The sequence below is a fragment of the Adiantum capillus-veneris genome, chromosome 13, assembly GCF_014529385.1.
Source record: "Adiantum capillus-veneris isolate H3 chromosome 13, ASM1452938v2, whole genome shotgun sequence".
In the NCBI taxonomy this organism is placed as follows: Eukaryota; Viridiplantae; Streptophyta; class Polypodiopsida; order Polypodiales; family Pteridaceae; genus Adiantum; species Adiantum capillus-veneris.
Window position 1 is genome coordinate 49,501,760 of NC_140943.1, and position 12,548 is coordinate 49,514,307.

At 42.9% G+C, this 12,548-nt stretch overlaps 1 protein-coding gene across 2 annotated transcripts; it reads right to left on the reverse strand.

Annotated features, from left to right (window-relative positions):
- Nucleotides 1–364: 364 nt before the first annotated feature.
- Nucleotides 365–5,710, reverse strand: LOC147443959 (uncharacterized). Of its 2 annotated transcripts, none has more exons than XM_086526745.1 (7): nt 5,650–5,710; nt 5,076–5,123; nt 3,614–3,755; nt 3,192–3,533; nt 2,553–2,771; nt 2,353–2,466; nt 365–2,271 (listed from the first exon to the last, which is right to left on the reverse strand). In XM_086526745.1, the coding sequence occupies exons 3-7, from the start codon at nt 3,713–3,715 to the stop codon at nt 619–621; spliced, it is 2,430 nt and encodes an 809-aa protein (XP_086382871.1). In that variant the 5' UTR covers nt 3,716–3,755; nt 5,076–5,123; nt 5,650–5,710; the 3' UTR covers nt 365–618. The 2 variants fall into 2 exon arrangements, with proteins under 2 accessions (XP_086382871.1, XP_086382870.1); XM_086526744.1 differs by lacking the exon at nt 5,650–5,710 and adding an exon at nt 5,331–5,544.
- Between the last annotated feature and the right edge of the window lie 6,838 nt (nt 5,711–12,548).

The window sequence follows — 12,548 nt, forward strand, 5'->3', positions numbered from 1 at the left end:
TCCAACTAATGCATGTTCCCACCCGTCTACAGTGAAGGATGTCCCTCTCAAGAAAGGGTACAAACACAAGCCTAACAGATAGTTGTATCCCATCGTATATTTGTGTATTGCTATAAACTCCCTATTAGAAAATAGACGAGCATCGTTTCCTATATATGTTTCGGCTCTAGCTCTACCTATACCATCTCTATGATAACAAGTTTCAACATTTTCATCTACATAGTCTCTCTCCCCTTACAATTCCCTGCTCTATATACATCAGGAGATCCTCCTGATGGCATCTCTATATACTCCTGGATTTCGCCCTTCACGTGGGCATACATTCAGGATCTTTTGAAAGGAATCTTAGTTTAAAGACTTGACATCTGACAATTGTAATAATGTGTATACTAATTAAGGAGGAACACCACATAAGTTCACCATGTCCTGCATGATGCACACACTGGAGAGTAAACATGAAAGGAACAAGGCAAAGCCCGCAGGTACAACCTCACAGCTTCCGTTCATATCCTCGAGCATCCCATACTACACAAAACATTGATGGAACATGCATTGCCAGCAACAACTCCTCAAAATGCTAGCGCAGTCGCCCATGTTTATTGTGCAATTCTCTCTTTGCTACTTTCCATGCCTGCGCGAATCTCCATTTGCCAGAGATAAGTTGTCAGTGCTCAAATCCTTCAATGATGAAAAATTCCCTTTGCTGCTCGCACGCACATGGAAAGCAGGTTTTTGAGTCCCTGGAGATACCTTGCCACCATCAAGTGCTGAGAGCGAGTGCCGCCTCTTTGAAGCAGAATCTGGTTTCTGGGTGGGTGAATCAACTTTCGTTTTGGGCGAGTCTGACTTGGGCTTCGGAGATTCCAGCTTCTGTTTTGGTGAATCCGACTTGGGCTTGGGACTCGTAAGCATGCGTACCTTGGCCTTCGAAGACTTGGTTGTGGCCATATAGCTTGGAAGACTTGGAGATGTACACTCTGTATGTTCATGCCTTAAACATACGCCACTCGGGTTATTACTTGAAACCTCAGTGGATTGCCCACCAACCGAGACTTCAGAAGCATCGCATCCTCCATTGGTTTCTGATAAAGCATCAACATGATTCAAATCATTGTTCTTTAGGCCCACTTCCTCTATCACAACACCTGCCTCACATGAAACTTCGTTTACACAACCATCAATGCTGTAGCCAGTTTCCTCATTCATATGCTTTTCCATATCTCCGTTGACGCTGTGGGCAGCCTCATGTGGATCGCACATACTAGCATCCCTATTCGTAGCTTGGATGACCTCTTCAGGCTGATGCATTCCACTCAAAAATGCATCGTGTGGTGATTCTGGGATGGGTGGTTCAAGCGCCACTACCGAGAAGCCCAGAGAGCTCACTTCCTTGGAGTAATCCATGGCTGAGACTGTCTCTGATGGTGTGCATGCTTCTTGTTCGAGAGGTGAAAATGAGGAGGCCGACAAGGAATTTTCCTTGGACTCTGTAGATGGAGAATCTGAATCCATATGGGATAATTCAGTAGGAACATATACTGCATGCCCATTTGTTGTGCCCACATTGCTACTTGAGAGTGAAACTTGTGATGTAGTTAATGGACTTGAAGTGCGGAAAGCGTCTGATTGCCATGTTTTCTCTGCTTCTGATGCATTATTGGTACCATTATCTGTTGACGAAGAAGTATCAGAAATGGACTGAATCGCTATTTTAGCTTCAGCTGAACAATTTGAAGACGTTGCTTGTATCATATCACCGAACATTTCAGTGGCTGATGGTTGAAGATCTTGTACACTAATTCCTCTAGCTGCTAGATCATTCCCCTCCTTCAAGGGTGAAAGAGGCGATGGACTTGGTGTTGGTGACTGTGAGATAAGCTTTTGCACACTTGCCGTTGGAGTTCCAATTGGTCTCTCAGACTCTGGTGAGGCCTTTATTTCATCTTCCCTCTCCACTACCGTGTTCGGTTCTTCACACTCTTCAGAAATGAAGTCCCTTTGAGGAAGAGGTGAAATGCTTTCTGCATGCTCACCCCACTTCCTCCGTTCTTTCCTTGGATTCTCTGAATATTTGCCTCCCTTGCTACTAGACTTACCCTTCTCAATGTTTCGAGTCACTGAAACGCCGTCCCTAGTAGGAATTATGGCAGCAGAGCCCCCTTTCGGAGTAGCAGCTGTCCACCGCTCCAGCCATGCCCAAATCCAGAGGCTTTTGTCAATCTGGCCCTCAAGTCCCGAGGAAGAGCTCACCTTCTGTGCGCGTCGGTTGAGCTGGAAGCAAATTGAATCCACAGATGTTTAAGTTAGCACATCTTTCAGTAGCATCATATAGCAACAGATACTAACATTTACCTGTTCAGAGTATGCATAAACAAGGGCACGCTGCCGCTTCGTCGCCGCATCATGCTTGACCTGTGCCTTCACATGCAACTGCTGAGCAGTAGCCGTGCTATTAACCCAGCCCTCCTGTAATGCAACAAGCAAACCTCGACCTTTGAGAGAACAGATAGGTTTGACCTTACAAAGCCATAGTAAGGGATGTGAAGGTTTACAGGTGATTTCTTCTTTGATTGCTTTGTCTGTTGTATATGTTTCTGAACCAGCTGACCGAGCTCCGAATTCCGCACCCGCCGACCTCGAGCAAGAGCCTGAATCCTGATCAAGGCATTGACACATCGCAGAGATGCAGATGCCTGCCTTCTCACTATGCGTCCTCGAGCTAATGCTTGAAGTCGCACTAGAGATCTTAATGCGCGGAAAGCTCGTTGGGCCTGCAATAAGATAATTCCTCTCAGCAATGAGAGTGGGGCATCCATCAGACAGAAAGCCAAAAGAGTCTGACACCAATTATTAATACAACATTGCGGGTGGAGAGATCCTTTATGCATAATTGCTGTCCAACTCATCAGAACAATGTATCGACTCTGCTAAAAAAAATATCGTTTTCTTGGCCTTGGCTTTTAAGTCAATCTAATAAAATAAGACTAAGTGGGCTTTATGCCAAAAATGTACCAGGATTTATAATTAAAATGCCCAATTATCTACCTTGAAAAATAAGGTCCAATGAAATTACTACCAGGATATCTCATTTTTCAACCAGAAAATTTACACTACAAACCCAAAATATAAAATATATATATAAAAGATATGGATGTGCATGAGTATGTACTAAGCCATTAAAAAGAATCTACCAAGTAGCATCTGAAGGCAGCCTGTATCTTTGAAGCAGCCCACTCTTGTTGATCCGAGAAAGCGGAAAGTTCCTTTGAGCCTGCAGGGGTGAGCTGAACAAAACCACTGCAATTAATCACCCCATCTGGACTCTTAGCTGGCGCTTTATTCCCACCATACAGTTCTGGCGCAAACGACTCTGCAACAGGTACCGGTAGCACATCCTTCAGCTTCTCGCTTTCCACTTGCACACACTTAATCTCAATAGCTTCTGGTGATGTGGCCACAGCAGTGATTACTTCACGATTCCGAGAAGCAGATTTTCCCAGACTTCCAAAGCATTTGTCCTTGCTTCTCCTCTTCTGCTACCAAAAACCAAGTTGGATCTGACCTCCAACGAAAAAAGTAGACTTCACATGCTAACATAATGTAGCAGGCTTACCGCATGTTCTTTATCGTCCTTTACAGGTCGTTCTTTTGATGGGGACTTAAAAACTCTTACGCCAGCAACAAGGGACTTGAACAACTTGCCAGATTTCCCCATCTTTACAATTCAGAAAAATCAGGGAAAATTCTCAACGGCACTGCAACCAGAGATGAGAGGAGTTAGGGGAAAAATACAAAAAAATTCTTTCTCCAATATGTGATTTGAGCAGACTCAACATACAATGAAACACCATATCAAAGAATATGAGAATTTCCCAAAGGTTTGGGATAAATGGTCAAAAACTTTACAATTAATTTATAACTCGAAGATCATGACGGAAAATTTTGTGCTCGGTAGCACACTCAATTGTATGGCATGTTAGTCTGGTTTCCTCTTTTTGGTCTTAAAAAATGGGAGATTCCCAAATCCATGAATAAGATTTTATAATTGTACTGCTTTCAAAAGCACATTACAATCTACACTTGCACAACGAGAGATAAAAAACCGGAAATATTATGCATCCTTCTGACAACAAACTCAACAAACAATTTGATGCAAAGTCAACATTAATAGGCAATTTTCAAGTCCCTTAAACTCAAGTTCAAGCTACGAGGCAGTATAACAACGAGGTGTAAAGCATCAAGCTGGCAAATTAGGTATTTGCAGAAGTTTGCCACAGACAGACGATCGTGCTGAAATGTGCAAACCACAATTCCAAATGCAAAGTTAGTATTCCTGCAGCAGGAATTGGTTCCTACACGCAGAGAATAGCAAACAGTACAATTATACTTGCACAACCCCTGTAATGATGTGTGGAATGAACCCCTTAGCCGCGCATCACCAGAGAGTCGATACACGATCGCCGAGGGCATACACCTATGGGCAGGCTCATGGGATCCTGTGACTAATCAAACTCAATCTTCTCTCTGATCAGAACTGAAGCTGCAAGTAACTTAACAAACAGAGGAACCCTCCTCAGCAACTCAACCCATGCGGAGAGCCCGGCATTGGCTAAGATGGATTGAAATCCTTGTTTCCGCCAAACAAGAGGCTCAATGGATCTGTCGACACATGCATCATCCTCTCCGCACAACTTTGTGCAAAAAAGAACAAGCAGTAGGCATAATACTTACTGCATTCCATGACAAGTATTAGCTCCTTAAAAAGGAGATCACACTCTCTCCATCCCAGACACGGAGTTTGCGGTGGATCAACACTGTGAAGCCCAGCTAGCCAATTTCAACCCAAGTTGAGCAGCGTACAACTGCAATTTGGCTCAGTGGAGAGCAAATGAGCACATGGAGAACATTGCTGGAGAGCCCCCATTACCCACCCATACATCCGGAAGCCTATACCCAACAGCCCTCATGCTACTTCCACACAAAATGTCGCTATGGCTCTGTAGCTCCCGCCCAGGGCTTGTTTAAAACTCCCAAAAAAATCTGTAGAAGACATGCAAACACAAAGAAATGAGTACCTGTAGCTGTGACGAAACGGAGCCCCCGCGAAGGTAGCCACCACAGACCTGCATTGGCAAAAGTAAGAATTCAGACTAGATAGCCACAGCCAAAAAGGCAGAGAGAACAATGAAGACGAAGAGTATGCACAAAGGACGAAGAAGAAGACGAGAGAGAAGAAAACAAAGTGAAAAATCGCATTCACAGAAGAGAAAGGCAGACAGAGCGAAGATCGCATTCACAGACAAAGAGAGAGGTGTGTAAAGGAGCCCTACCGTTGAGCTCATCGATGGGAACTTGCTAACAGAGATGACAAAGATCAGGAGAAACTTGGCTTAAGCTTGTTTCATGACAGCATTTACCCACAAACGAAATTACCCACAGATACCGAGCTTGCTAAGCACTTGTACAAACTGGAGAGCGACAGAAGAGAGACGTTGCGGGAGCGGGGAGTGTGTGTGTGCATGTGTACAGTGTGTATGTGTGTGCACTGTGTGAGAGAGAGAGAGAGAGAGAGAGAGAGAATAGATGCTACTGTGGAAACAGTTGAGTCATCACCCATGTAGAGAGAGAGCATGACCCATGTGGGCTCACCTGGAGAGTGACCCATTTCCCATAACATTACATTGTAGGTAGATAGAGAGGCATTCCATACTTGGGAGTCTGGGACTCCAGACTCCAGAGAGAAAGAGGTAGAGAGAGAGAGAGAGAGAGAACAGAAGCGGCTATAGCACCTCCCCTCAAGGCTGGCAGAAGAGAGAAGTGTCTTGGAGAAAGGTTGACACATGTTAGGCGACATGAGAGAAGGTGCTGGATCAGACAGTAGAGCGAGAGAAAGCCGACAAAAGCTAGCCTAGAGAGAGAAGACATAAAAGGATAGGAGTTATTACTGCATATATGCAATGAGTGCAGGAATATGGGATTTATAATGAAAGTCCACTGTAGAGACTCATAACAATGAGCGCCTTTGTCCCAACATAGATGTACAACTGTGGGTTATATGCCAAGGACAGGAAATGGGCATTGGGCATTCTCAATGAAGAATTGATATTGAATTGAACATACAATTTTGTTAATTTTTACGTTCGCAGGAATTAACCCACAATTAAATAATTATCTGCTTTGTTCTTCTCAAAATATCTGCTTTTGTGATTTTTAAAGAGGCATTTCTAGTGAGAGAAAGGGAAATTCTATTATGTGGGTTGATGGCTATAACTAATAGCCAACATTAAGCAATGTGTGTGACTTATGTTAACTTCCATTAAAGTGAGGGTTCTAATTCTCTTCTTGAAGAGAGATTTTTCTTTAGTTATTATGATCTTCTCTTCAAAACTAGAGAGAGGTGATAGTTTAGAGAGAGGATGAGAGAGGGGTATCCAAGGCGGTGATCACATTTGATTTTTGCATTGTGCAATGTGGTGCACAGTTGGGAAAGGCGATGACATCCACGAGCCACCACCACCCAAGCATTCAATTTAAAGAGGCCCTTGAAGTTTCAACTCCTTGCCAAGTTCTAGGTGTGCCAAATTTACTGCAGAGATAACAAAGATCTTTTCCTAGGGGGAGGCTTCCCACCCAAAGACTCACGAGTCGAGATGTAAGATGATAGTAGACAACCACATCTTGACCTCGAGAGGAGGGCTCAAACAAGCAAACAATCCAATATCTCAGGAAGTGGTTGTGACAAGAATGTCTTTTTATGCATCTACTATCTCATCCATTGTCAAGTTAGGAGACTTTGTATTAATTTACATTGCCCGTCAGTTGGTAGTTTAAAAGCAAGCTTACAGAGTTATCTAGTACGGCCGGTTGCCTTCGGCGGTCTTTTTGTCGCGTGCAAAGGGGCTTTTTTTAGTTTTGGACTTTAGTCTTCAGGTCGCAGATTGCGACACGTGTAAAGGGCTCCCCCTTCCGCCATATTATGTTAGTAGATTGCCCATTAGTTGGTAGTTTAAAAGCAAGCTTATAGAGCTATCTAAGCAATAATTTTTGGAGACTTTATAGTAATTTCCATTGCCCACCGGTTGGTAGTTTTACAGCAAGCTTATAGTGTTGTCTTGCTATGAGGATTGTGCCCAACCCAATGTAGTAATTGTACAATCAATGAAGTCTACACATGAGGACTAAAGACTAAACTTACGGTAACAATTTACAACAGATAACGAGACCTACTTTTAAGCTATGTGCTTTGGAAAAAAGCTTCCACTAATGTTGTAATGGAATTTGCCTATTCAATTTGAGATTAGCGAAATTTAATGAGAGTACTTTCAAGAAATGATTTTGTGAGCATAGCGGGTTGACATAATTGAAGATAGCAACATAATCATAGCAATTAGTTAACTTGGCATAGACAATACTTTTGCAAGAGAGAGAATTTAGAGAACATGACAACATTTGAGGACCGGATTTATGTGGAGCCGGTCCCCCCTCCAATAGGCATTTGTATTATGATTTCTCCCATAAAGGGAGACTTGTTACAATACATTCTTTGTGTTCCTTGTGACCTAGGTGACGCAATGAAGATGGAAAGCTTCATACATCATCATCATAGCATAACCTAAACTTGAAGAAAGCTTTAACTATACCAAGCCTCAGTCCCAAGACCTCAAACACCTTCGAAGGTGGAGAGAGCTAGCAGGGAATGAGGGCAGGGAAGAGGAAGAAGAAACATTTCATACGAGAAAGAGCTAGTTCCTCACTTATCATAACTCTTGTGCTAGTATACATAATAGCATAGTAATGAAGAAGAAATAGATGGCAAGCTCAAGCATTGAAGCATGGCTCTTGGATGGATTTGCACTCCATAGCCAAGAGTGTTGGTGTAGGCTCTCAACCTCTACTTACTTGGAGAAAGAGAGGGAGCTCTTGCACTTTGCATAGTACACAATGAGAGTGTTTGTGAGTGTGTGTGGGTGAGGATACCCCCTAAGCATCCCCCTAGCTTGCTTGGGTCGACCCCCCCTTGTAGCTCATGCTTGAAGCTCATTGGACCCCTCCAGGCCTAGCCAATCACAAGCAGGAGCCATCACAAGCAACATGGGTAGCCTTGGGACAAGTGTCCCCCTTTCCCCTTTGAGAGAGAGGACTTGATAAATGCAAAATCAATTAATTAAATATCATAAATTATCATTGGACCCCTTGGGTGGCCAACCAATAGGCTTCAGGCACACCATGAGGGCAACATGGGGAGGAACTTGACAAGTGTCCTTGCTGCCTCTTCAAGCTGGGGCTTCCCTTGTGTGTCTGTGTGTGTGTGTGTGTGTGTTCTCTCTCATCCCCCCCCCCTTGTAGGCTCGCCCCCCTCCTTGTAGGGATATTTTTGACTTTGGATGAGCAAGCCCCTTAGTCATCAAGCATGACTAAGCACTTGAAGTAGGGGGTGTTCCCACAAGCATCTCAGGCAAGCTTCTCAAGGCACCTCAAGCACCTTAATCATGCACCAAGTCAAGCACCTCAAGCATGGAGCTAGTCAAGCACCTCAAGCATCTTAATCAAGCACCTCAAGCATGACAAGCACCTCAAGCAGGACAAGCACCTTGAGTTTGGGCCGGGTTCCCACCTCAAGCTCAACCCTAGCTTACCTAAGGTCAAAGGACTTTTACACACATTATTGGAGGTCTTCAATGAAGCTAACCCTAAGGTCTTATGGTCCATTGGTTAGCCTTGCTCTTGATAGACCATCTTCCATTTGGGCCCCTTTACTATTGGCCCCGTGTTGAGATAGATCTATAAGCACATATCTATATCTTAACACTTGTTCCCATTTATTCTCCCACATTAAGTGATCAATTTAATAAGAGAAAATCATTTGGGTTGGTTAGATATTAGATTTTATGACATTACCTCTCTCTTGAAATCATAGTCGTCCTCGACTATGAGGTAGAAGAGATAAAACCTTAGTCATTAGTCAATCGTACTTAGTGGGTAGAGGATCCCTTTTTTACCCTACGACATCTTTCCAAGATGGATGACTAATCCATTTGGTGCTTGGGAGACATAGCTGCCGCAAGCATGTCTGCTCTTTAGTCCATTTCATTCTCCCAAAGTAGAGTGACAAATTCTACTCGGTGTTTGAGAGACGTCGTCATCACAAACATGATTCTAAGCATGCATACTAGTTAAATTTGTGCACAATTAAAAAGAGGAATAGTTTTATAAGACAAAAACATGAGTCATTTAAAAGAGAGTTGTACTTTTTGCTTACTCTAATGTAGCATTGTAAGCATTGACAAGGTTCATACTATCCTTAAGTTGTATTCCTTGCATCCATTTAGCATCTTCAAAAGGATAATTTTTGAACTTAATAAGATACCATCGGATTATCTTACCATGTCGTAGTACCTTATCTTCATGCCGAAGGACAGCTTCGGGTTGTAGCACCTCTTCTTGGTCTTCAACTTCGGGAGGGTCTTCAATAATTGGTTCAGTTGGTGGCTCTCCTTTGTAGGGCCTAAGCAGGCTTACATGAAAGGCATTGTGTATAAGCCAATGGTTGGGCAACTTGAGTTGATAAGCCGTCTCATTGATGGGCTTCAAGATTTGGAAAGGACCATAGTATCTTTTTGCTAGTTTAGCATAATACTTTTGATGGCCCGTAGGATTTTTGCCCGTCGTTTGCCTTAATCGAGCCTTAAGAAACTTGAGTAAGACCCAATCATTTTCTTTGAACATTAAGGCTCTTCTGTGCTTATCAGCAGCATCTTTTTGCTTTTGTTGAGAGATGGCTATAGCCTCCCTAATCTTTTGAAAAGATTCTTGTAGGTCACGGCTATACTCATCGGCGGCGATGATCTTCCCATGTACTTTGAGTAGCAAGGGACTTTTAGGTCTTCCCTCTATGATCTCGAAAGGTGCTTTCCCCATAGAAGTATGTACAGTATTATTGTAGGCATACTCTACTAGAGGTAAATACTTTTCCCATTGTGAGCGTTGATCTACTTCGGTAACATAAGTCTTGAGTAGATCGAGTATCGTAAGATTGGCTATCTCACTTTGGCCATCCGTTTGTGGGTGATAGGCCGAAGAGAAATTCAATCTTGTTCCTAGATTTTCAAAGAGACCTTTCCAGAAATTACTGGTCATTCTAGGATCTCTATCTGACACGATGGATGTGGGTAATCCATGGTGCTTGAAAATCTGAGATATGAAGAGAGTTGCCATTTGATGTGCCTTAATAGTCTTTTTGACAGGAATAAAATGTGCTTGCTTGCTAAACCTGTTGACTATTGTCCATAGTCCTGTATTCCCATGGATAGACTTGGGTAATCCAAAGATGAAATCCATGGATATACTCTCCCATGGTGAATTTGGAATACGCAATGGCTGGAGTAATCCAGGTGGCTTCCCTCTATCATACTTGGTCTTTTGGCATACTACACATTTGGAAACATACTCTTGTATGTCCACTTTCATGGTAGGCCAATAGAAATACGTCTCTACTCCTCGGAGAGTAGGTTGAATACCTCTATGCCCTGCATATGGAGGAGCATGGGATTCATACATAACCTTCTCACGAAGGGAATGGGTAACATAGCCTATTGCCGTGGAGAAGATAACCATCCTGCAAGGTGAATGGTTCCTCTTTCTTCCCCAAAGCAAGGGCTGGCATTATGTCTCTAAAGTCAGGGTCAGTAGCATACTCATCTATCATAGAGGATAGATCATTGTGAGTAGCTATAGACACCGCATTAACTTTTGGTCGTCGTGAAAGTGCATCGGCAACTTGATTGTGCTTACCAGCTATGTGAGCAATATGGAAATTAAATTGCGAAAGAAAATTTTCCCACCTCATTTGTTTGTCGGAAAGCTTGGTTTGCGTCATGAAATACTTGAGACTTTGGTGGTCGGTTCGTAGGATAAATGGAGTCCCCAATAGGTAGTGCTTCCATGTGTCTAGGGCATGTAGAACATCTAAAAGCTCTTTCTCATAAATGCCCAAGACTCGTTCATCACTATTGAGCCTTCGGCTCTCATATGCTATGGCATGCCCTTCTTGAAGCAAAACCGCTCCAAGGCAATCACCACACGCATCACATTGGACCTCAAATGGCTTTGAGAGATCCGGAAGCACGAGGACTGGTTGGGAGGTAAGCTTCTCTTTGAGTTTTTCAAAAGCATTTTGCTCCTTAGCAGTCCATACAAACTTAACGTTCTTCTTTGTTAAGTCGTGTAGTGGTCCTGCTACTTGAGAGAATTTTGCTATGAAGCGTCTATAGTATGCACACATACCAATAAAGCTTCTTAGCTCATGTAGATTCCTTGGGTTAGGCCATGCTTTTATTACCTCTAACTTTGATGGATCCATACGAATACCATCGTGAGAGATAATATGACCTAGATATTGAATCTCTTGAAGGAAGAATTCACTTTTCTTTTGGTTGAGAAAAAGTTTGTTCTCCCTCAAGGCTTGAAAAATCACTTGGAGATGTTGCTTATGTTCCTCCAAAGACTTGGAGTAGATGATGATATCATCAAAGAACACTCCAGTGAATTTACGATATGGTCTAAAAATTTTCTCCATGAGACGATTGAAAGTATCTGGTGCATTAGTCAAGCCAAAAGGCATGACTAGATATTCATAAAGACCAAATGTTGTGCGAAACGCGGTCTTTAGGATATCTTCACCCACTATCCTTATTTGATGATAGCCACTCTTAAGGTCAATCCTACTGAAGTAGGTAGAGCCTTGTAGCTTATCAAACAGATCTTCTACCCGAGGCACGGGAAATCTGTTTTTGATAGTGATATGGTTTAGTGCTCGATAGTCCACACACATACGGTATGTACCATCTTTCTTTTGTACTAAAAGGATTGGAGAACAAAAGGGAGAGGAACTAGGCCTCACCATCCCTTTGTCTACCAATTCCTGTACTTGCCTCATAATCTCCTCTTGTTGAGCTTGTGAGACTCGATAAGGAGGTTTGTTAGGCGGTGAGCTTCCTGGAAGGAGCTCAATACGATGGTCATCATCCCCTCGTTTTGGAGGTAGGTCCATAGGGATATCATCGATGAACACATCTTGGAATCCTTTTAGAAAAGTAGACAAGTCTAACTCTTCTTGATTCCTATCATTTTCATTTGATGAAACATTATTAGCTTTTAGAGACTCTTTGACATAAATCATGTACGCAGAAACTGAGCTCTTCATTGATTTATCAAAAGAAAGAGGATTTACAAGTGGAATAGTGCGACCACGCTCACTAGCATCTATATACATGTTCTTTCCCCTGTAGGTGAAGTAAATTCTCCTTTCAGGGAACTTCATGTTGGCAGCCATGCGATCAAACCATGATGCCCCTAGGATAACATCCTGATGTTGGAGAGGAGAGATGAAGAAGTCTTCTTTGTCGACATAGCTTTGGACATGAAGCCTCAACTTCCCAATCAAGGGAGTAACGGAGGCTTGTTGTCCCTTGAAAGCTGCATCAGCTGTTACTATATCTCCCATCTCAAAAGCTTGAATGCCCAACTTGGTGGCCAACTCTATTGATATG